Source organism: Pan paniscus, chromosome 1, assembly GCF_029289425.2.
Source record: "Pan paniscus chromosome 1, NHGRI_mPanPan1-v2.0_pri, whole genome shotgun sequence".
NCBI classification, from domain to species: Eukaryota; Metazoa; Chordata; class Mammalia; order Primates; family Hominidae; genus Pan; species Pan paniscus.
In genome coordinates this window covers 171,809,097-171,832,329 of record NC_073249.2, presented here as the reverse complement: position 1 = coordinate 171,832,329, position 23,233 = coordinate 171,809,097, and the positions used below count along the sequence as shown (strand labels likewise).

At 51.5% G+C, this 23,233-nt stretch overlaps 1 protein-coding gene across 1 annotated transcript; it reads left to right on the top strand.

Annotated features, from left to right (window-relative positions):
* The first annotated feature begins 721 nt into the window (after positions 1–721).
* On the top strand, positions 722–22,551 carry BSND (barttin CLCNK type accessory subunit beta). Its single transcript, XM_003814983.6, has 4 exons — positions 722–4,212; positions 10,372–10,466; positions 12,362–12,637; positions 13,579–22,551. Exons 1-4 carry the CDS (start codon positions 4,036–4,038, stop codon positions 13,991–13,993), a joined length of 963 nt encoding a protein of 320 aa, XP_003815031.1. The 5' UTR covers positions 722–4,035; the 3' UTR covers positions 13,994–22,551.
* Positions 22,552–23,233: the final 682 nt, after the last annotated feature.

The window sequence follows — 23,233 nt, the reverse complement described above, 5'->3', positions numbered from 1 at the left end:
AGGTTTCCTGCCTGCATTTCCTCTCCAGCCTCTCTCTCCGAGGCATGCAGATTCCATCCCTCTATTCACACACGCATCCAGAGCCTACCCTGTCCTAGCCCCTGGGGATAGAGCAGTGCTCAAAACAAAGTCCCCACCCTGTGGGGGCTTGAGTTCTAGTTGAGGAGACAGACAGACAAGAGACAAGATAAATCATGCATATAGTATGATAGGTGGCTGTGAGCACTATGGAGAAACATTGAGAAAAGAATACAGGAACCCCTGGGGAGGTGATTCTGCAGTTTCATAGCAGGATCAGGGAAGCCCTCACTGTGAAGGCGACATTTGGGCAAAGTCCTGAAGAAGGTAAGGGAGGGAGCCATGCAGCTACAGGAAGAACAGCACTCCAGGCAGAAGGAACAGCAGGTGCGGAGGCCCTGGGATGCATGCGTGTTCCAGGAACAGCATGGGGCCAGGGTGGTGGAATGGGTGAGTGAGAGGGGGCGTGGCGGGAGGCAAGCTCAGAGGGTTGATATGCAGGCAGCGTGGGCCAATTATCCAGAGCCTTTCAGGTCATCTTAAAGCATTTGGCTTTTACTCTGATGAGTTGGGGAGCCATTCCAAGGCTCCGTGCAGAAGAGTGACATGATCTGACCCAGTATTGGGGCTGCAAAGACACTTCAGAGGTCAAGGATGGAAGTAGAGACCAGTTAGGGAGAGAAAGAGATGATGGAGGCTCAGACCCGGTGACGAGCAGTCGTCAGGGGTGAGAAGTGATTGGATTCTTACATGTTGGAGGTAGAGCCCATAGGATGTGGGTGTGATGGAGGAGGTGAGGTTGGTGACATGGCTTGCTAACTGGAAGGATGGGGTTATGGGAGGGGCAGGTCTGGGGAGGAAGATGCAATGCAGGCAGCCTGTGCACAGCACTTAGAGCTTTCTCGCCAGTTGTGTGTCGGCGGGTACGTACCTCAGTGCCTTTGCACATGCTGGCCTCTGTGCCTGGGAGGTTTCTCCTGCCCCGTCAGAACTCCAACTGCCTTCTCAAGTGTCCCTTCTGTGAATCTGTCCCTTCACCCCTCATCCCCATCTGTTCCTCTCTCTGCTTTGTGCACATTCGGGACCTCGCACGCATCGCAAAGCCATTACCGTATTGTGCCCCAGAAGGTGCCCCAGAAGTTAGGACTGAGCGCCATCCATCCCTGAAGCCCTGTGTGTACGAGTTCCTAACAGCTCAGTGTCCCCCACACAGTAGGGGCTCAACCAGAGACTGCCTGGGGACCTGGGTGGACTCCTAGCTCTACTGTCTGTTCCCAGGTTCTGCCACGTTGGGTCGCTCGCCTTGCCTGCGTGGACCTCGATGCTTACCTCTGTCAAATGGGCGTGCTCTTTCCCTCCCTGCCTCGGGGTGTCATGGGAGCCCGCTCGCAAGGATCCCGAAAGCTGGGGTTAGCGCGCCCTCTGCTGGACGATGAAAGACTCCGCGCGCTCTGCTCCCGCGTCCCCCAGGTGGCCCGGGAGAGGTGAAGTAAGGCGGGAGGGCGGGGGGACTACAGGAGAGGAGGGGGAGCTGCTGCACCCGAACATTTCCAGCGCACCCTACACACATGTCCTTACTTAATCCCTAGCCCGACTCTGTGGAAGAGCTTAGGTGAGACCCATTTTCCAGAGTTCCTACTTGCTACTGAATTTCTTACTCGTAGTTACCTTTTTTTTTTTTTTAAGAGGAGAAGCGACTCAGAGAGAAAAGGGGCGAAGAAGGCTGGGCCGTGTAGAGGAAAGAAAAGGCGCGAGAGGAGAAGACTGCCCGGGTGACCGCGAGGCCTCTGAGGAATGGCTGAAGACCAGATCCATCTACATGGGGCTGGGAGGGGAGGTCCGGTCACCGCTCAGCCGCCGACTCAGCCGAGGGAGACCTTGGCCAGCCCCTGCCACTGCGCGGGCTCGGTTTCCTCGCCTGTGAAACGGGGGCGATGACTCCCCTCCCCGCCGCGACTGCTCATCACCGGGTCCGAGCCCAGCCGCTGACCCCCGGGGAAGCGCCTTGCTCAGCGCCGGGCGGCGCACGAGGCCCTGCAGGACCGCGGCTGCGGAGACCGTTCCCGCCACCCGCCTGGGCTCCAGGGCCAGACGGGCTGAGGTCCCTCTGGGCCTCCGTCTCCTTTCCAGGGAGGGGCACTGGCTAGGTAACACGGGACTCGCCCTTTCCCTTCTCTGAGCCTGTAGTAGATGATGATAATAATGTTTCCCTGGAAGGTCCTGCTTTGTTAATAGTCACAGATTACAAAGTACTTGCCTTTTCCCACTCCCCTTATGTCCCTTCCCTGTACAAAACCTGGGAGGTGGCCTAATACCTATCCCCAATCTGCAGTTGACAAAACTCTAGCCCGGAGCAGAGCCACCTGCCTGAGCTCACCCTGAGAACCAGACCTGGACATGACCTGATAACTCAGCCCTTTCCTGCCCCTCAGCCATCGCTCAGCCAGGGCCCCTGAGCTCCCTCCAGGACCTCCTCTGCGAACTGTCAAGTGCACCTGGACTCTGAGGGCTGGCGATGGTGGGTGTGAGGAAGGAGAAACCCCTGTCGGAAAAAGGGCCTATGAGAAGGACGTCTAGTTAGAGGGGCAGCTGTGAGCACAGGTGTGGGGTTAGGGAACAAGGGCAGCCCTGCTGGCAGGAGGGGAGAAGGTGATGACCGCCAACAGGAAATCCCCAAGCCCAGCAAGTCAGGGAGCCCAGTGAAAGCCTTTTATCCTGCATCGGCGATTTAACCCCATGTAAACGCCAAGTGAACATTCTCTTGTAGAGACCGATGGTCCTCATTTTCCTGTAATCCTGTAAAGGAATCTGATTTCTTCCATCAGCCTGTCCCTAGGACTAAAATGCCTCATTAGTGTTATTCTTAGGAAGGCATCTTCCTAGATCAGGCTGCAAGGAAATGGAGGAAGTGACTGTCAGTCACTCACACCCTGCAGGGGCACTAATTCTGAGAGCCTTAGGGGTGGGTGGGGAGCAGTTCATTGAAAGCCCAACTGGGTGGTGCATAGCGTGTGAATGTGAAGGGGACGGAGGAACCCAAGGAGGCCAGGCCTGGAGACAGCACCAAATCTGGGAGGTACATTATTATTCCCATTTTACAGAGGAGGAAACTGAGGTAACCTGATCATGACCACACTGCCCCACAGTAGAGGAGCCAGAATCCAAACCCAGGCAGCCTGCCTTGCCACCAGAGCCACGCTTTTCACCCTCAAGCTGCAGTTAAGAAGTATCACGCCGTGGCTAGGCCCACGGCCTCTGGCTTCACATCCCACTAGCTCTGCCATCTTTAGCTGTGTGACCTTGGGCAAGTTACTTGTCTGTGCCCGAGGGTCCTCTGTAAAGTGGGGATAGTAGTAGCTGCTTCACTGGGTTCCCTTCAATGAGTTAATAGCTGTAACATGTTTAGAATGGTGCCCTGCACATAGTCACCAGCCAGTACATATGGGCCATTATTCCTGAACCCTGGATAGGCACATGTCCTTGAAGAGTGTAGAATTCTTCAGGATTCTGAAATGCCAGCCTGCGGGATCCTGGAATCCTCCAATAGCATTCTAACAGCTCTCGGCTGCAGAACTGTACCCTGTTTTCCAGAGCTGGAAGGTGTGAGGCTGCCTGTCCACCCAGCTCAACCCCACAGTAGGCAAATGAGGTGATGTCAAAGCCTTGGCTGGGGCCCAGCCCCGGTAACCTCCCACTCTCCCTCCCCTGTGTGCTCCCTCGCTCAGATTCACACACACACTCCGGGCCAGCCGGGCCCAGAGGGAAGGTGAGAGGGCAAGGAGTAAAGGTGGCTGGGTGGGTATGTGGGTCCGTTGAAGCGAGCCGCCTCCAGCCCTGTTGAATTGGTGGGCCCAGGGACTGGAGCTGGATTGAAAGGGATCTTGCTCTCCCTTGAAGCCTCGAGTTGCAGCGATTTCAGTGTCTTCTCTCCCTGTGTAAGCCTGTCTGGGTGTTTAGGCTGAACTACAGCCACCCCCTCTCCCGGGGGTGTGCAGGCCAGGGACTGGCCAGGCAGCCATGGCTGACGAGAAGACCTTCCGGATCGGCTTCATTGTGCTGGGGCTTTTCCTGCTGGCGCTCGGTACATTCCTCATGAGCCATGATCGGCCCCAGGTCTACGGCACCTTCTATGCCATGGGCAGCGTCATGGTGATCGGGGGCATCATCTGGAGCATGTGCCAGTGCTACCCCAAGGTAGGTGGTAGTGGGGCTGGGTGGGGCCAGGTCAGCTGGGGCCAGGAGGGCTGGACACTGTGCCTGTATGCCATGCCTCACCCCCTATCCTTTAGTTGTCTTTTCATTCTTCTCATTTTGACTCGGTCTTCTCTCTGCTCTCCTGAGCGTCTGTCCCATCCATCCATCCATCCATCCATCCCTTAGCCTAAAGGTTGATCAGAAGGCCCCTGGATCTGGAGCCCTGAGCCGGAAGCTATGGTATAGACACAGCAAACACAACACACCATGTGCTTGAAACAAAAGCTAATGAGCGCTGACCCCCTGCCAGGCAGTCCTGCGTTCAGGGTGCAGTTCAGCCCTCATCCTAAGCCTTTTGGTGCTTTCTGTAGTTCCACCTTCTGAGCCTTTCTGAGGTCCAGAAGGAGAGGCTGCACAGCTAACGAGCAAGGTTTGGAGCTCAGATGCGTGTGACTTACACGTCACCCTTCACCTTGGGTCTTCTACCTCTGGGTCCCAGAGCGACTGAGAGCTCCAGGGTAAGTCAGGTCTAACCTTGGTGGCATGCACTGGGCAGTATCCTTTAGAGTCTTCATGTATTCTCAGCCTTATGTGTAATTTAGTGATGGGAAGAGCACTGGTTTTGGAGTCCTGAGTTCTAGTTCAAGTCCTGTTCCAAACTCTCTATGACCTTTGTCTTTCTGAGCCTCATTTTTTTCATCTGCAAATGAGATCCTTGCCCCTATTTTCCACAGAGCTTCACAGGGTCATTATAAAGATCAGAGAAGAGATAAGATATAGGAATATTTTGTAAACTGTAAGGTGTTATTTATAGATGAAGGGCTACCACTGTTACCCATACTGATCCTCCCAACAGCTCTGTGGAATGGAAATGCCAGGAGTTGCGAATCTTCAATGCCTAGAGAGGCTGGGTGACTTCCAAGGTCACACAGCTGGTCAGGTACAGACCCAGGGAGAAAAGGAGGGAAATAGGGACTCTAACTTGGGCTCTGTCTCTTACTGCCTGGGAGACTTTGCTCAAGCCCCTTTCCTCTCTGAGCCTCAGTTTCCTCATTTGTACACTGTGTGAGTTAGGAGGAGGGGGTGGGAAAGGGGGTATATCTGGGGGCCCTGCTGGACCTAATATCTAGGGCTCCAGGTCCAGGCAGTCCTCAGCAACCCCCACACCTCCTCTCCTCCCACCTGGGTGGCTGTGCTCAGGGTTTCAGGGAAGGAGGGGGATGGCTCCCTGGGGCCTGGGCCGGCTCTCCCCAGCCCTGCCCCCTCCACGGGCCAACCCTGGGCTGTCATTCTGTTCAGTGCTGGAGCGGTCTGGGCTGGTTTGTAGTCATTTAGCAGGCAGTTTACAGTCAACTTGCCTCTGTCTGTGCAATTCCTTGAGCAGAGGTCACTGGGAGAAGTCCTTGGGGCCAAAGCCACTCATGTCACCACTGCTATCATAATCCTTCTCCCAGTGAGAAGGCTGGACCCTGGGGGACAGCAGAGGGATGGCAGAGGTGTGGAGAGGAGCATCCTTCCTGCCCCCGCTCTTAAATAGAGCTGGCTCTGGGATGGTTGGTAGGCTGATGGGAGTGACGGTAGAGGGGAGGGGAGGGGAGAAGGGAATATTGCTGGGTATTAATGAGTAACTGTTGATAGATTCATGGGTTCATGTGCTGTGGAGGCAGCGTGGTGGGCTGAAAATGGCACATGTTGTGGCAACCTCCAGGCCCAGATTCAAATCCCTGATCCTTCATGTCCCACTTCTGTGACCTTGGCAGAAAGAGTCCCTCCCCCTCAGCTCTGAGCCTTGTATGGCTGATTGGGAGAACACAGTGGGATCGTGTGTGTGTGTGTGTGTGTGTGTGTGTTGGGGGAGACCTGGCATCACACCTGCCATGGAACATATGTGAAGGCATTGTTCTTAGGATTGAGGATTGGTATTTGCGGCACTGGGTGGGCCTCTGCATGAGTGCAGGTGTGTGTGAGTGTGTGTTTCAGAGATGCAGGCTGGTAGAGCCAGCACAAATTGACTCCAATAAGGGAAGGGAGGAAAGCACCTTGTAAACCAGGGAGACACTCTAGAGGCGAAGCTCCCTGGATCCTGCTTGGTCTCATTGGTGCCTGGGCCAATGCTGCCTGCAGTGCTCCTGCCTGTCCTCCCCTCAGCCTCTTCCCCGTGGCTCTCTGTGCCAGACCTATGGAAAGTTTTGATAAATGGGGAGATATAAATATAAGGGAATAGAATTAGCTAATTAGGATATAGGGGTGAGGGGTAGCCAATACCAACATGCATTAAGCTGTCCATGTCTTTTAGGGGCTAGAGGTCTAGTGGGAGAGGCTATTTGCTGCCTGATGGGGAGGAAATAGGCTTCACAGAGAAGGTGAGCTGGGCTTTGTAGGTGAGATAAGAGTTCACCAAGCAGAGAAGATGGGGAAAGACATTCCAGGCAGAAGAGTAGCATGATCAAAGCAATGTGGTAAAAGAATAAGGCAAGTGGGCCATTGTGGCTACGAGAGGCAGAGGGGAGGAAGGTAAAGGTAGAGAGGGAGTGGGGCTCAACTCTTCAGGGCCTGGGATGCCATGGTAAGGAATTTGGAGCTTGTCCTTTAGTTAATGGGACATGACCAGCTTTGCAGTTTGAGAAAGACATCCAGAAGAAGGAAGGTCTGGGGGCAGCCATACCAGTGGGGAGGCTTCTTCTCTGGTCTTTGTGAGAGCTGACAGTCATCTGGAATAATGCAGAATTCAAACACAAAGCTGTAGGAACTAAGGTGACATTTACAGTTCACTTCACATAGAGTACCCGCTGTGGCTAGGCATAGCACCAGCACTTCCACCCAGGTTATCTTATTGAATTTCTGATGTAGACCTGGTCAGATTTGGTGGTCAGCTGGGCCTCAGGCATGAGAGAGGAGAAGGGATCAGGGCAAATCTAGTGGATGGGGCAGTTGGAGGTGCTGAGCCCATTAGTGAAGATGGGGCAGGGGAGCTGTGAGCAGGGAAAGGAGTGGCAGGGAGAGCAGGGTCTCTGCCCACGCATCCCCCATTCCTCACTCCTGCCTGCTGTGCTGGAGACCAGGACCAGGGTCCTGACTGGTGGCCTCCCTCTCTCTGGAGATTGCTCACTGTTCTGCCTAAACACAAATCTGACAGTGTACTCTCTTGCTGAGAGTCCTTCAGGACTCCCCATTGCTTCTGGAGAAAGGCTAAGCTTCTTAGTTTGGTGTTCTGGTGGTCTCCATGGTCTGATATCCCCTCTCCAGCTTCAACTCTGCCTGTCCCTCCTCATCAAAAAACTTGCATTTTAAGATGCCCCTTTCCTTCTCCAAGCTTTTCCTAAGGGTGGTGATGATGATATGATGGTGACAATAAGAGTGCAGTGGGGATAGTGAGGGTGAGAATGGTGATGGTGATGATGATGATGATGATGTTAGTGATGGTGCTGATAAGAATGATGATGGTAAAGATGGTGATTATGAGATGATGATGGTGAGGATGGTGATGGTGACAATGGTGATGATTATGGTGATTAGGAGATGGTGATGATGAGGATGGTGATGGTGAGAATGGTAATGGTGATAATGGTGATGATGATAATAGTGATAATGATGGTGAGGATGGTGATGGTGACAATGGTGATGATGATGATGATGATGATAGTGATGATGATGGTGATTAGGAGATGGTGATGATGAGGATGGTGATGGTGAGAATGGTAATGGTGATGATAATAGTGATGATGATAATAGTGATAATGATGGTGAGGATGGTGATGGTGACAATGGTGATGATGATGATGATGATGATAGTGATGATGATGGTGATTAGGAGATTGTGATGATGAGGATGGTGATGGTGAGAATGGTAATGGTGATGATAATAGTGATGATGATGGTGACAATGGTGATGATGATGATGATGATGATAGTGATGATGATGGTGATTAGGAGATTGTGATGATGAGGATGGTGATGGTGAGAATGGTAATGGTGATGATAATAGTGATGATGATGGTGAGGATGGTGATGTGAAGATGGTGATGATGAGATTGGTGATAGAATGGTGATGGTAATGACGATGTTGATGGTAATGAAGATGTCAATGATGGTGATGTGATGATAATGATGGTAACGGTTATGATGATGGTGATGGTGATAATGATAATGGTGATGATGATGGTAATGGTCACGATGGTGATAGTGATGATGATAGTGGTGATAATGATGGTGATGTTGATAATTTTGGTGGTGATAATAGTTATGGTGATGATTGATGGTAATGAGGACGAGGATGATGACGATTATTATTATGATGATGATGGTGATGGTGATGATGATGGTGCTGACTGGGCCATGAGGTAATGAGGCAGAGGAAGAGGCAGCTTCTAGGAAGTACAGTACTAGCTGGGAAGTACAAAGCATCCTTAACGGGGGTGGAAGAAGCCCAGGCCCCTGCCTTATTTCTTTCCTTTTCTTTTTTGTTTTTAAGAGACAGGAGCTCAGTCTGTCACCTAGGCTGGAGTGCAGAGGCGCAATCATAGCTCACTGCAGCCTCGAACTCCTGGGATCAACCAATCCTCCTGCCTCAGTCTCCCAAGTAGCTGGGATGACAGGCTCACACCACCACATCCAGCTAAATTTGTTATTTAATTTTTTAATTTTTTTTGTAGAGACAGCGTCTTTCTTCATTGCCCAGGCGCTCTGTTTTATTTCTGGACATCTAGAGGAAGCTCACTCCTCATAGGAGTACAAAGGCCCCCTCCATCCATCATTCCCTTCTCCCCATCAGAATGGAGCTTTCCTAGTGCAGACAAGTGTCTTCTACTCACTTTGCTCTATGGGAAGGGGAATAGGGAAGTGCTATTTATGAATCTGGTATAATACAGTGGGGTCCTCAACAAATATTTATTGGAAAAATTTTCAGCCAAGGAGAGCAAGACTCAGAGAAGTCAGACAACTGAATCATCAATAGCATCAAGTTATGATTTACTGAGTAGTTACTATGTGCTGGGGACCATGCTGAGGGATTCCCTATATATGATCTCATGAAATTTTCACAGCAACCTCAGGAGACTGGCATAACTAGCCCCATTTTAAAAGCTCATGGTAAAATACATGTAACATAAAAGTTAGTGTCTTAAACATATTTAAGTGTACAGTACAGCTAAGTACATTCACATTGTTGTCCAACCAATTTCCAGAATGTTTTTTGTCTTGTAAAGCTAAAACTCTATACCCGTTAAATCACAATTCCCCATTATCCCACTCTCTAGCCCCTGGCAACCATCTTTCTTCTTTCTGGCTCTATGGATTTGACTATTCCAGGTGCCTCTCAGAAAAGTAGAATCATACAGTATTTGTCTTTCTGCTCAGCATAATGTCCTCGAGGTTCAGTGATGTTGTAGCATGTGTCAGAAGTTCCATCCTTAAGGCTGAATAGTATTTCATCATATGGATAGACTATATTTTGTTTATCCATTCATTCATCAATGGATACTTGGGTTGCATCTACCTCTTGGCTCTTGTGAATACTGCTGCTCTGAACATGGCTGTGCAAATATCTCTTCGAGGGTAGCCCCATTATACAGAGGAGCACAGAGAGACTGCGAAGAGAGATGACCTACCTAGGGCCCACAGTGAGAATCTGGCAGAGGAGGGATCCTCACCCCATCTCCCAGATCCCACAGGCACAGCTCCTCTCCCTCACCCACTGCCTCCTTCATGATCTGCCTCCGACTGCACCACGCAGTGCCCACCTAGGGCTGGACTTGCAGAGACCTCTTGATTCCTGAAAGTTCAGGGACAGGGACTGGCGGGCATAACTTCTCTGTCACCCACTGCAGCCCATGTGGCAAAAACACATGACAATGACTTGCTTTCCACTCATTCACCAAATATGGATGAAGCACCTACTATGTGCCAGGCTTGTGCTGGGCACTGGACGAAGACCCCTGGGAAATGACAAGATGTGAGCTCCTCAAGGACAGGGTTCTCTTTCACTCCCTGCTGCTCGTAGTGCCTGCGACAGTGTCTGCACACAGCAGATAATAAATGTTTGTAGAGTGAATGAAGAACCAGGAAGGGAGCAGGAGCGCAGAGGTCCATCCTCCCACTGAGGGGACAGTAGCCCCCCTACCCTGGTCAACTGCACAGAGGCTGTCTCTCCTTTGCTTGCAGATCACCTTCGTCCCTGCTGACTCTGACTTTCAAGGCATCCTCTCCCGAAAGGCCATGGGCCTGCTGGAGAATGGGCTTGCTGCCGAGATGAAGAGGTAGGTGCCAGGCCCTCTCGGGAGGGGAGGAGTAAGCCCCATAGGCCAGTCTCCCCTGACTGAGGAGAGTGAGAGGGAGGGCGGGAAGGCTGTTTGCCTTCTCACTTACTGAGAATGTATTATTAGAAATTATGGACTGTTTTCAACTCTCAATTCTGTGAGTTAGGCATTATTATTCCCATTGTACAGATGAGGAAACTGAGGCCCAGGGACTTTGTCTTGTCAGGGACGAGACAGTGTTTCGGTGAATACAAGATCTCCATGAAACAAATCATACAATGAAATAAATGTACTGTGAGAAATACAGTGCAATAGAGTCACAGGAGTAAGTGCTTCTACTACTGACAAACAAGAGGCATGGTGGTGGCCAAGGCTCAGCCTACTCGCTGCCTGACTTCCAGCAAGCTACTGACCTCTCTTTGCCTCGTCTGTAAAATGGGGATACTAATAGTACCTATCTCCTAGGGCTTCGGGGAGGGTTAAGTGAGATAATATATGCAGAGTGCTAAGAACAGAACCTGACACACAGTAGGTCTTCTATGAGTGTTTGTCATCATTAGTAAGTGCCTTCTGTGTGCCAGAGACTGAGTCAGGCACTGACTCCCTCAGTCCTCATAGAAACCCTGTGAGGTGGGGGTGTTAGGCTCTTTATACAGCTAGGAAGATTGAGGCTTAGAGAAGTGTAGTCACCAGCCCCAAACCTCATGGGGAGTCAGTGATGGAAGCCGGGCCTGCACTCAGCAGTGGTGGAGGCGGGGCCTGCACTCAGCAGTGGTGGAGGCGGGGCCTGCACTCAGCAGTGATGGAGGTGGGGCCTGAATTCAGGCCTGATTTGGCCACAAACTGCTTCCCTCCCTGGAGGTTTTGAGCCCTGGCTCCCATGGCACAGCCAAGAATGCTCCAGCCCTGGAGAGGCAGTGGGACCACCAACCCCCTGGGCTGTGACTCTGCACTCAGGAGGCCGGGCTTCAAGCCCAGAGTCTGTCGGCTGGGTCAGGGATGATCTCTGCTTTGCTTGGGGAAGGGGTTCATAATGGCGTTTTCTGCCCCTGGCACCCAAGGTGAACAACTGCCTCAGTGGGAAGGAAGGGGATAGACCCTGTGGGTATGGAGGCCAGCTGGAGCTCCGTCTCAGGGCCGGTTACTTGGGGTGGGCTCCTGTGATACAGTGGGGCCTCCGGCCACCCTGGGTTCTGAGCTCTTCCCAGTCACTTCCTAGCTGTGTGACCCTAGGCAAGGGGCCTAGTCTCTGAACCTTACTTTCCAGAGGGACTGTAGCACAGTCATAGAGAACATGATGTCTGGAGCTCCAGTACTATCACCTAGGGTCCATGTCACCCGGGTACAAGTCTGTTAGAGACTCTGTGCCTCAGTTTCTTCATAGTATCTCTTGTAATTATGGTGAGGGTTAGATGAGCCAACTAACAGAGCCTGGCGGGAAGGAGTTCCCCATTGCTGTAGACTGTCATTGCTGGGTATGTCCTCATCTGTAAACTGGGAATGAGAATTTCTGCCTCAAGGCATTTTTTAGAATAACGTTTAGAATAATGGGTTGATAAGCATTCAGCCTTTACCCACCATCTGGGACCCAGCAAACTCAATGTTAACGGGTCTTCATTTTGCAATTGCATCCTTGTGGTTAACTTTGGAGGCATCAGGTGAAAAGAACACTGGATAAAGAGTCAGACTTGGGGTCAGGCCTGAGCTTTGTCACTTAATTAACTCACCTTGCTGGGCCTCAGCCTCCTCATCCCTGAAACGGGCGCAGTAACATCCCCCAAAGGCTTCTTGTGAGGTGAGGGGAGACCACATACCCAAAGCAAACAGGGCCGGGGAGAACACTGGTGTTTGCTGAGTGACTCTTTGCCGCCTGCCTGTTCTCTCTCCCACTCCAGCCCCAGTCCCCAGCCGCCCTATGTAAGGCTGTGGGAGGAAGCCGCCTATGACCAGAGCATGCCTGACTTCAGCCACATCCAGATGAAAGTCATGAGCTACAGTGAGGACCGCCACTCCTTGCTGGCCCCTGAGATGGGGCAGCCGAAGCTGGGAACCAGTGATGGAGGAGAAGGTGGCCCTGGCGACGTTCAGGCCTGGATGGAGGCTGCCGTGGTCATCCACAAGGGCTCAGACGAGAGTGAAGGGGAAAGACGCCTAACTCAGAGCTGGCCCGGGTGAGTGCTTAGAGGGCAGGAGTGGGGCTTCTGCCCAGTTCAAGGGTTAAAAAGGAGAGGAGTGGGGGGCCGCCAAGGGGTGGGTGGGGACACTGGGAGTAAGGAGAGGGCAGTGGAGGGTGTGGGACACCCTGAGATGTGGCAGATGTGGCAGACAAATGAGTATGGGCTTGGGAGTCAGGCCTCAGTTCAAACCCCAGCTCCTGTGCTGTGTAGCTGTGGTAGGTTCCTTACTTTCCCTAGCCTCAGTTTCCCCACACAGGGATGATCATTCCTACTACCCAGGAATGTTGAGGGTTGGGACAGTGCATTTAAGTACCTGGCATACAGTAGGCCCTTGATGTCTCTGAATGCTTGTCGTGAGTAGCAGGGGGCCAGGAGCCAGAGGACCCGAGTTCAAATTTGGGTCTGCTGCTGACCTGCTCTGTGACCTTGGGCAAGGCCCTCCCCACTCCACTCCCATCCCTGTCTGTTTGTGAACTGAGCTCCTTATTCATCCATGTATTTATTCATTCTATCCACATTACTGAGCACCAACTCCCTGCCCAGCCTTCACTGGAATCTACCCCTGAGGAGCTCTGAGTCCAATGAGGGAGGCAAAGACACCTGGGGACACCTCAGTGTAACTGGGCCTATGAGCAACAGAGGAGAACCCTGAATAATTGGAGAAGTAGATGAGTGACCTGGTTCAGATAATAGCATAGTAATAGCCCTATTTCATGAGCACCTTCTATGTGCCAGGCACTGTGCAAAGTGCCTTGCACATATTATCTGCTGTAAACCTAAGAAAGAACTGCAGGAGTGAATTCTGTTATTGGGAAGAAACTGAGGCCCGGGAAGGTGGATTATCCTACCCTAGGTCTTGCAGCTAGCGGCTGGAATGTGGACCCAGGCATTCTGACTCAGAGATACCCTTGCCCTTGTGGTCTTTGTCCCTGCAGCCCCCTGGCCTGTCCCCAGGGCCCTGCCCCCTTGGCTTCCTTCCAAGATGACCTGGACATGGACTCCAGTGAAGGCAGCAGCCCCAGTGCATCTCCACATGACAGGGAGGAAGCTTGTTCCCCACAACAGGAACCTCAGGGCTGCAGGTGCCCGCTGGACCGCTTCCAAGACTTTGCCCTGATTGATGCCCCAACGTTGGAGGATGAGCCCCAAGAGGGGCAGCAGTGGGAAATAGCCCTGCCCAACAACTGGCAGCAGTACCCAAGGACAAAGGTGGAGGAGAAGGAGGCTTCGGACACAGGTGGGGAGGAACCTGAGAAGGAAGAGGAAGACCTGTACTATGGGCTGCCAGATGGCCCCGGGGACCCCCTCCCGGACAAGGAACTGGGTTTTGAGCCTGACATCCAAGGCTGAGATGGTTGTGCTCCGTAGCTTCTAGTCTGGAACTGCTGCTGACCCCTGTGTGACATCACAGGGCCTCAGTTTCCCTATCTGCAAAATGGGATGATATGGAGGTTCAATGAGATGGTGGCATTTTGAGAATAGTAAAGAAATACACAGGGAGGGGATGATGACTATTAGTAGACTGTTGTTTTTCCAATAGTTAGTGGTCTTTGGCCAACCTTTGAAGGCAAAATATGATTTGTTGAGGTTTGCAGCAGCTGAAGCCCTCAAAAGCATTTTCCACCTTCCCCCAAAGCTGACCTCTGAGAGGAACCTTCCTTGGTGCTCCCTCTGGGCCCCTGATCCTTTGTGAAGGCCTGTCAGGTTTCCCATTCCTATTGTGTCTTATAGTCCACTTGGTAGATGGCGTGATCTGTCTTTACACAGAGGGAGCCTCATCTCCTCCTGGGCCACATTCCTCCTGCAGCTCCCATCGCTCCTTGGCCAGGACCCAAAACCTTCTGTGACTGACCCCTGCTAACCTCATTCTCTCTGCTCCTCCAATTCCAAGCCTAGCCCCGCTGCCCATCTTGCGGCTCACACTCTTGCCCAAGCTGTTCTCCACCAGGATGCCCTTGGCTCCCTTTTCAGCTTGGCAAATTCGTGCTCACCCTTCAAACCCCTACACAGATGACCTCCCTTGGAAAGGTTTTCCTGATGTCGCTGCCTCCTGGAATCAGGCGGTCTTGCTTCTCTGCGCTGCCTTTGGGACCTGTATATTTGTCAGCGTGGCATGGCTGCCTGCCTCCCGTTGAAGGGCTGCATCTTGACTTTACTCACCTTGAGATCGCCTGTGCCCAGATGGGCCTTTGGCCTGGCCCAGAATCGGTGGTCATCAAGGGTGTACAGAACTCACCAGGACCCAGGAACCTGTTGCAGATAAAATCACTCTCCCCCGCGTTCCCAACTTTTAGACTCACAGCCCTCTTATTTCCCAGCATTCAAACTTCTAAATGGCCTGTATGTATTCACAAAGCAGGCAAAAAGCCCCCGGAGGAACACCACCCCCACCCCTGCCTCTGGAATACATTTGCTTTGACTTGGAATTGTAGGTGAAATTCATCTTCCTGGCCTACTTCGGTTTGAATCAGTTGGCTAGCCAGGTGCGGTGGCTCATGCCTGTAATCTGAGCATTTTGGGAGGCTAAGGTGGGTGGATCACTTGAGGCCAGGAGTTGGAGAGCAGCCTGGGCAACATAGCGAAACCCTATCTCTACTAAAACTACAAAAATTAGCTGGGCATGGTGGTGCACGCCTGTAGTCTCAGCTACTTGGGAGGCTGAGCTGGAGGATTGCTTAAGCACAGGAGATGGAAGTTGCAGTGAGCCGAGATCGCACCGCTGCACTCCGGCCTGGGTGACAGAGTGAGACCCTGCCTCAAAACAAAACAATTGGAATTGGATGGCATTTAGTGAGCATCTACTATATGCCAGATATTGAGCTGTGATCTCTAGGGGTAAAGAGACATGAACTACTGACACCGTCCTTGCCTTCAGAGGGCTCATAATCTAGTGAGCTTGATTTCTGTGAGTGCAGAGCAGAAGCTGAGGTGGGAACAGAGAAGTAAAAAATGGACACACCAGAGGCAGAAGAGTGACAGCCTCCCAGCTGTTTGGGGCAGTTGAGTATGGCGGGGAAATAGCTCAAGCGGTCTTTGCAGCCCCTGAAGACATCACTGTACCCTATTGAACCATCTCAGGGTGATGCTATTGTTACGCTGATCCCTGCAACGCTTGCCTGTGCCCCAGCCCAGGATCCTGGCAGCTGCAGAGAAAATGGCAGTAACACTACCTCAAACCAGGACCATGCCCTCAGAGCCTGTACCCTGGGCCACCTGGGAGTCGGAGACCTTCACCTGGGCTATGGGGTTCTGGGTTGAGGCTGGGGTTCCCGGCCTAGGGGAGGGCTTCGGATTGAGGCCGAGGGTCCTGGCCTAGGGAAGGAGATGCCCCTGTGTGCTGGGTTACAAGGTCATGGCCCTGGGAACACACTTCCTTTTCTTTCTGGGTCATTTCTGCCTCTGCAGTGAAGGATGCCACAGGGTACACCCTCTCTGCTGTCATGACTCAGGACAGGAGTTCCTGGTCACAGCTGAGTCTTCGGATGAGGTGAGGGGTAGCATGCTCCTGTGCTCTGTTGCCTAAGGCAGGGCAGCCTACAACCCACGTTGAAACAGCGTCAGCACTAAGGGCTAAAATAAAACTACTTTCAACATTTAAAGGGGTCATCTTCATTCACCTGCAAATTCTTTTCTTTAAAACCACCCCTTCCCTCGGGGCAGGATACGTGAGGCCTTACGCCTGACAGGCACCACAGGCCCTCTTCCGGAAGTAAGCCCTCACTGCAGTGGCATGACCATGGGGTGTGCTGTGTGGTGCTGAATCTCAGGAGTGATTCCCCACACCCCTGAACCACCACCGCAGTGGCTTTAGACTTAAACAAGAGCCTCTGGTTGCTGGGCCTGCCAGCAGGAAGATGGTAACCCTGTTCTAGAGTTAGCATCTGCAGGGGGCTTGGGGTAGTGGAGTGAGATGGTGAGACCCAGGCTTGGTCTCCCTGGCTCTTGCTGCATGATGGGGAGACCACACACCTGATCTGCCCAGGAAGGTCCCGGTTGACACCGACTGCCTCTGCTAAGTTATTAGGAGGCCCCTTTCACTCTCAAAGATACCTCATTTGGATGATACAATGTTACTTTACCTACTCTGTGACCTTTGACAAGTCTGGTTGCCTCTGTAGCCCTCAGCTTTCTCATGTGCAAATGACAGATGAAGTGCGCATATCTTGGAATCTTGGAAGTGATGGGGGTGTTTGATGGGACCTATCTTGTCAATGCCCTGCAGCCAAAGACCACAGGGAGCACACCTCACCTGTGGTTAACAAGCTGGGTTTCTCCTTGCAGTAAGGGGGAATGAACACCACAGCGAACCAGGGGGAGTCTCTGAAAGAGGTATTAGAAAGGACTTGTTACTGGATTTGGGCCAGTGCTCGGTGGCTTGGCGAGGGTTTAAGAAGCAGGCCTTTGCTCTGAACCGGCTGCTGTCAGGAGGCAGGGCTCATTCTATGACTGGGTGTCTTCTTCAACCTTATCTAGGATAAAATAAAATCATAAAACACTGTGCTTCATGCCCCTGGCCTTGCCAACTTGCAGTCCCCTCTAAGAGCACCAGAGCCTCTGGGGCACCCCCTCTCCACTGGGAGAGGGGCAAGGTGCTGGTGAAGGTCCTGGGGAGAAGGCTGGGAGGCTCTGAAAGGGTCAGGAGGGGCCTTCTGGGGTGGCAAAGCCTGGGATTCTAGCGTTCAGCTCCAGGCTCCAGGTGTGTGTGCCAGGGTGAAAATTCCTGCTCTTGGTCACTCTCCTGTCAGGTTGGAGGGACTCTGGAAGTTTCCACCCTCTGGGGAGGGAAAGGCCCTGGAGGGATGGCCCCTGCCCTTAACTGGAAAGGGTGGGCAAGGGAAGGCAGGGGGCCCAGGGGCAGGGAACCTGGGCTCTGCCGACCGCTCGCCATGACCTTGGGTACATCACAGCCCTCCCTGGGCTCCTCTATTCTCTGTAAAATTGGGTGAGGGTGGGCAAGATTCCACTTCTGCTCCCAGTCCCTGAGCACTGTGTGCCTGTCACCATGCAAGACACCGTCACCCCTATTACCCTATCTAGTCCGTGAAACAGCCCTGGGGGACTGATCTGTCGACCCCACATTGCAAATGTTTGTTATAAATCCCAGACTCCAGAATCAGAAAGACCTGGTTTTACCTTCAGCCTCAGCCAGTTCCTTGCTGTGTGGCCTTGGACAAGTCACAGCCCCTCTCTGAGCCTCAATGTCCACATTTATGCAGTGGGGAGGATAATACCTCCCTCTTGGGCTTTTGCGGAGAAGAACTGGGTGTAATGCCTCAGGCACATTTAGGTGCTTAGACAGTGGTGGTCTTCTTCCCTCTCTGGGTCTCTTCCCTCATTTATGCATCAGGGAGCCACTGTCCTGCCTATAAATAAAACAATAGGTGAGTGCATTCACCAGGAGGAAGATGCATGTAAAAGCTTCTTGCAAGGGGTAAAGAAAGTCTGTGTGCCCAGTGCTGAGAGGCAGGTGAGCCAACAGCAAGTGCAGGGACTAAGGTGTATAAAATGCCTCCTGTGGGGCAGGAGGGGAGCAGCATGCTGAGTGAGAGAGGCAGCACCCTGGAAGCTTGGAGGAGGAGCAGGATTGCTTGTGCTGTCAGACAGGTGTCAAACAGGGTTCCACGCAGCTGCTGAGTGTCAGGTGCTTCCCATAAATCATTTCATTGAATTTAATCTTTCCATCTGCCCTGAGAGATGGGTATTACCAGGGGAGAAACTGAGATTCAAACTTAGGTCCTCTGAGCCTGTGCTCTTCCCACGATGCCACCTGGTCCACATGTCATAAGACTCAACAATGCACCTGTTGTGCTGTGCACACTTTTCTTCATTTCATCCTCGCAGCTTGCAAGGTTGGTGTATTGTCCCCATTTTATTTTTATGTATTTATTTATTTATTTTGAGATGGAGTGTTGCGCTTGTTGCCCAGGCTAGAGTGCAATGGCGCGATCTCAGCTTGCTGCAACCTCCACCTCCCGGGTTCAAGTGATTCTCCTGTCTCAGCCTCCCAAGTAGCTAGGATTACAGGCGCCTGCCACCACACCCAGCTAATTTTGTATTTTTAATAGAGATGAGGTTTCATCACGTTGGCCAGGCTGGTCTTGTACCCCTGACCTCAGATGATCTACCCGCCTCAGCCTCCCAAAGTGCTGGGATTACAGGTGTGAGTCACCGCACCCAGCTGTCCCCATTTTATAGATGAGGAACTGAGGCTCAGAGAAGCTGAATAATTTGCCCATCCTTGCAGAGAAGAGCTAAATGGAGGAGAGGAGGTAGAGCTGCAGGGCTTTCTGTTCCTGCCAGGAATCATCCAGTAGCCCCAGGCCATTCTGACCCTAGTGGGACAGGAGAAAAATCAGTATCAATAAGTCAGGCAGCAAGGTTCCACTGAGCATGTCCCTGTGCCTTTCACTGTGCTAGTGTGGAGGGAGACACCCCCCTGCAACATCTTCCATGACTGCCTATTGCCCACAAGATAAAATTCAGATTCCTCAGGCTGGCATTTGAGGCCTTCATGATCTGGCCCCAACTGCCCCATCCAGCTGAATCATCTGCCATGTGCTCCCGTGCAGCAGCCCCGGCATCCTCACCTTTCCAGCCACTCTGCCTTGGCTCATGCTGTTCCCTCCACCCAGGTGCCCTTCATCCCCTTCTCTGTCATCCCTCAAACCCTACCTGTTCCCTGGAGCCTGAATTAGCCCTGCTCTCCCCTCCCAGGGTGGAATCCATCTCCACTGCACCCTCTCCTCTGAATCCCTCCTAAACTGTGTGCCCCGCTCTGTCCCCAGCACTTCTGAATGACTAGCTGTGTGAGTACCAGTCTCCCCACATGGACTGGGAGGTCCTTCAAGGATAGGGGCCTCTTCCCCCTCATATTTCTATCCCCAGGACTTAGCAAAAGCAAAGAACAGTAGTGCTGGTGGAACAGAATTGAACCAAACCGGGTGCCCACTCTGAAGGCTCATGGCCCAGGGGCATGGACTACTGGCCCAGGGCTGAGGAGCACCAGCTTTGGAGTAAACAGCGCTGGGTTTGAGACTAGGCTTCCCTACTGGCCAGCTCTGTGACTTTGGCCAGGAGACTTAGCCTCTCTGGCCCTCAATTTCCTTATTAATAAATTGAGGTTAGTGATATCGACCCAATAGGCATGTTGTGACGATTGGATGAGATCATGCATATTGAGTGTAGTATGTGCCTGGCACCTGGTGAGCCCCCAGTAAAGTCAGTTATCATTGTTAGTGTTGCCTGCAGAGATGATGTTACAATGTGTAGACATCAGGTGCCCATGTGCACCTGGGACGTTCAAGCCTATAAGCACTGTGTCATCCAAGCACATGTATAATTCGAGCTTTGTATCATCAGTGCTTCCAAGTGCCTGTCAATGGACCCAGCTGGGCTGGTGGCATCAGACTCTCCTGGGAAACTTAAAAAATCTAGTGTCCTAGAATCATCCTCAGAAAAGTCTGGGATGGCCTGGATTTTGCATAAGCAAGCCCGGTGATTCTTAAGTGCTGAAGGGCTTAGTTGTTTGTTTTTCTTAAATGAGTTCTCAAACATTGGATAGGTGGTAGGCAACCCAGAGGAGGTGGGAGTTGCAAGCCAGGACTTAAAACAGTAGAATGAAGGGGTGAGGGTATCTCAGGCCGAGGGCATGGCATAGGCAAAGCCTTGGGGGAGGAAAGGAGGAAGAAGGAGACTGTCCTGGCTGGAGTGGTGGAGGACAGGGTCAGAGAGAGAGGCCGCAGCTTGGCCATGGGGCTTCTTGAATTCCTGCCACGGAGCTCAGATTTGTTCTGATGGGCAAGGGGGATTCATTGATGGTTCTTGAGCAGAGGAGTGACCTGAAAGAAACGTTCAGGTCATATACTGTCTAACAGATACAAAAGGGAAAGGTGGCACGTATTGGTGGCAAGAAGGCTGGTTTGTGCCCTGCGGCAGGGATTTCGTTCTCAACCTGCCCTGTGAAAGGTTTTTTCCACTCATGTCACTGGGTGGATGCCAGGTCAGGACTGAAGCTTGCAGAGCCGGTGTCCTGGATTCCTCCTTGCTGACCACAAATCCAGCAGAGCAGGGCAGGGAACCCTGTGGCAGAGGCTGTTGCTTCCCGCCAAGACACCAGGGCCCTGGCCAAGGCAGTGCTCAGTTCACAGATGACCCAGGACAAGGGCAAATGAGGGCCCCAGTGACTCAGGAAGTCCCCAGGTCAGAAAATGGGCCCCACTGGTGATTCTGCAGATAGTCCCTGCACATCCCGGAGAAGAGCAGACACGGTGTGGTGGGTAGGTGGATGAGACCAGGCTTTGGGGATCAGATCAGCAAGGCTGGCGGTAAGGAGGGCTAGATTTTATCTAGTCATGTGTTCATTCATTTGTTCACTTATTCATTTATTCTAACCACAAACACTATGCACCTGCTTTGTGCCACCCCCTGTGCTAGGTACTGGGGGAAGAGACATGCATCTGACCCATGCTTGTCTTGGGGGAACCTCTACTACCCCGGGCTAACTGCAGAGTGAACAGTGACAGGTCAGTGCTGAGCAGAGGGAAGCACGGCGGGGATCTGACCCCACCTGGAGAGTCGGCAGGAGCTTCTCAGAGAGGAACTCCCACCAAGCTATGTCCTGAAGGATTCGCTAGGGAAGAACAGGGAGGGAGAACAGCTTGGGCGAAGCCTCCAGCCCTGAGCCACCCCACCACGTTCCAGGATTGACTTGGGGTAGATGTGAACTGAGCTTAGAATAGGAGCGGAGGGTGGCTGGAGAGGACATGGGTGAGTGAGTGACTGGGGACTGGACCAGGGCGGGCTGTGGATGTTGCCCTGGAGCACATGGGAGGCCCCAGTGATGGACAAGGACACAGCTACAGTTTCCATGGAAGGAGGGCTTGGCAGTGCTCAGAGCTGCCCAAAGAATGGGTAGGAACATGTCTGAAAGAGGTTACAGTTCCTAACGGAGAGAGAGAGACAGACGGAGAGAGAGAGACAGAGAGAGAGAAGTAGAAATCAGACAGGAAAAGAAAGGGAATTCATCCACTGGAAATATCTGTGATCCCACAAAAGAAACAAATGAAAACATGGTTAACCTCAGGGGAATGCAAATTAAAACAAAAAGCTATGTTTCACCCATAACACTGGCATCATTTTGTAAAGATGATATAATAAAGATAATAATAGGTGGAGCTGGCAGAATGTGGAGGAACAGAGCTCTTTCTGACGTTGCTGATGTGAATGGGAGTGGTGGCAGCTTTTCTGTGAGTGCCTTCACAGGGGGCTGCCCCTTGATTCAGCAATTCCACATGTAGGAATTGCTCATTTATTCTAGTTTTGTTGTTGTTGTTGTTGTTTGTTTGTTTGTTGTTTTGAGACAAGGTCTTGCCGTGTTGCTTAGGCTGGTCTCAAACTTCTGGATCAAGTGATCCTCTGGCCTCAACCTCCTGAGTGGCTGGGATTACAGGAGCACACCACAGTGCCTGGCTTTATCCTGATAATTTACCCTAAGGAAGAAATCAGACAACTGTGCTAGACTATACTTACAGAAGGCAGTTTATCATAGCGTTGATCATGGTAGATGAAATGTGGAAAGAATCTCAATGTTCAGCAACAGGAGACTGGCTAAGACATCATGCCACAGCTATGCAAGGGACAGATACACGGCCATTCAAAACAGTGACCCTCCTGATTGAATCAAATCCCCTATCACCACTCTCACAGCACCACAGGTCTCTCTCCTTTGTAGCATTTATTACCATCATAATTTTACATTTCTTTGTGAATTTCTTTGATGAATTTCTATCTCCTTCATTGGATGCTAAGGTCTGTGAAGGCAAGGACTCTATTATGTTCATTATTGTTCCCTCAGTGCTTAGTTAAGTTCCTGGAACACAGTATCCTCTCAATAAATTGTAGTTAAATGAGTGAGTGAGTAAGTCTATATTTTTTGATGTGGACAGATTTTGTAACGTATAATTAAGAGAAAGAGAGCAGATTATAAAACAGCATGCATGCTGTAGCAGACATTGTTAATTCCTTCCTTCCTTGATTTTGTTTGTGAGTGAGGACCACATCCCCACTTTCAGTCAATGAATTGTGATTGGTCCAAAGCCAATCATGACAATCCTTTTCTCTGCTGCTGGAGGTGGTCCTGAGATCGAGTTCTGGCCAGTGAGACCTAAAGAGAAATCTGTTGGGGGTCACTTTCTGAAGTTTTTGCTTTTATAATAAAAATGCAGAAGTGACTGCCTTTGCTGGCATTGAAAACAGATGTAGTGGCTGGAGCTGCAGCGGCTGTCTTGCAGTCATGAGGGAAATTCCAAGAGATTCACAGAGATGCTGGACCTAACATTGTTGAACCAGTGAACCACGGCCAGCCACCATAGGTAGTCTAGCTAGGAAGAAAAATGAATCTCTGGTTGTTAAATAATTATACATGCAGATTAATGCCCTCACAATAGATACAGAGTATGATCCCATATATATATATGTATATCCATATATGCAAATATGAATAGAAAATTAAAGTGATTATATCTGGGTGGTAGGATTCTCATTGATATTTTTTATTTTATGAAGTTTTTCCAATCAGCATGTAAATAATAA

Excerpts from the sequence above, each read along its gene's own strand:
- BSND (XM_003814983.6), top strand. The coding sequence starts at position 4,036 with ATGGCTGACGAGAAGACCTTCCGGATCGGCTTCATTGTGCTGGGGCTT. Across the intron at positions 10,467-12,361 it reads CTTGCTGCCGAGATGAAGAG|CCCCAGTCCCCAGCCGCCCT; the intron begins GTAGGTGCCAGG and ends CTCCCACTCCAG. Across the intron at positions 12,638-13,578 it reads CTAACTCAGAGCTGGCCCGG|CCCCCTGGCCTGTCCCCAGG; the intron begins GTGAGTGCTTAG and ends TTGTCCCTGCAG.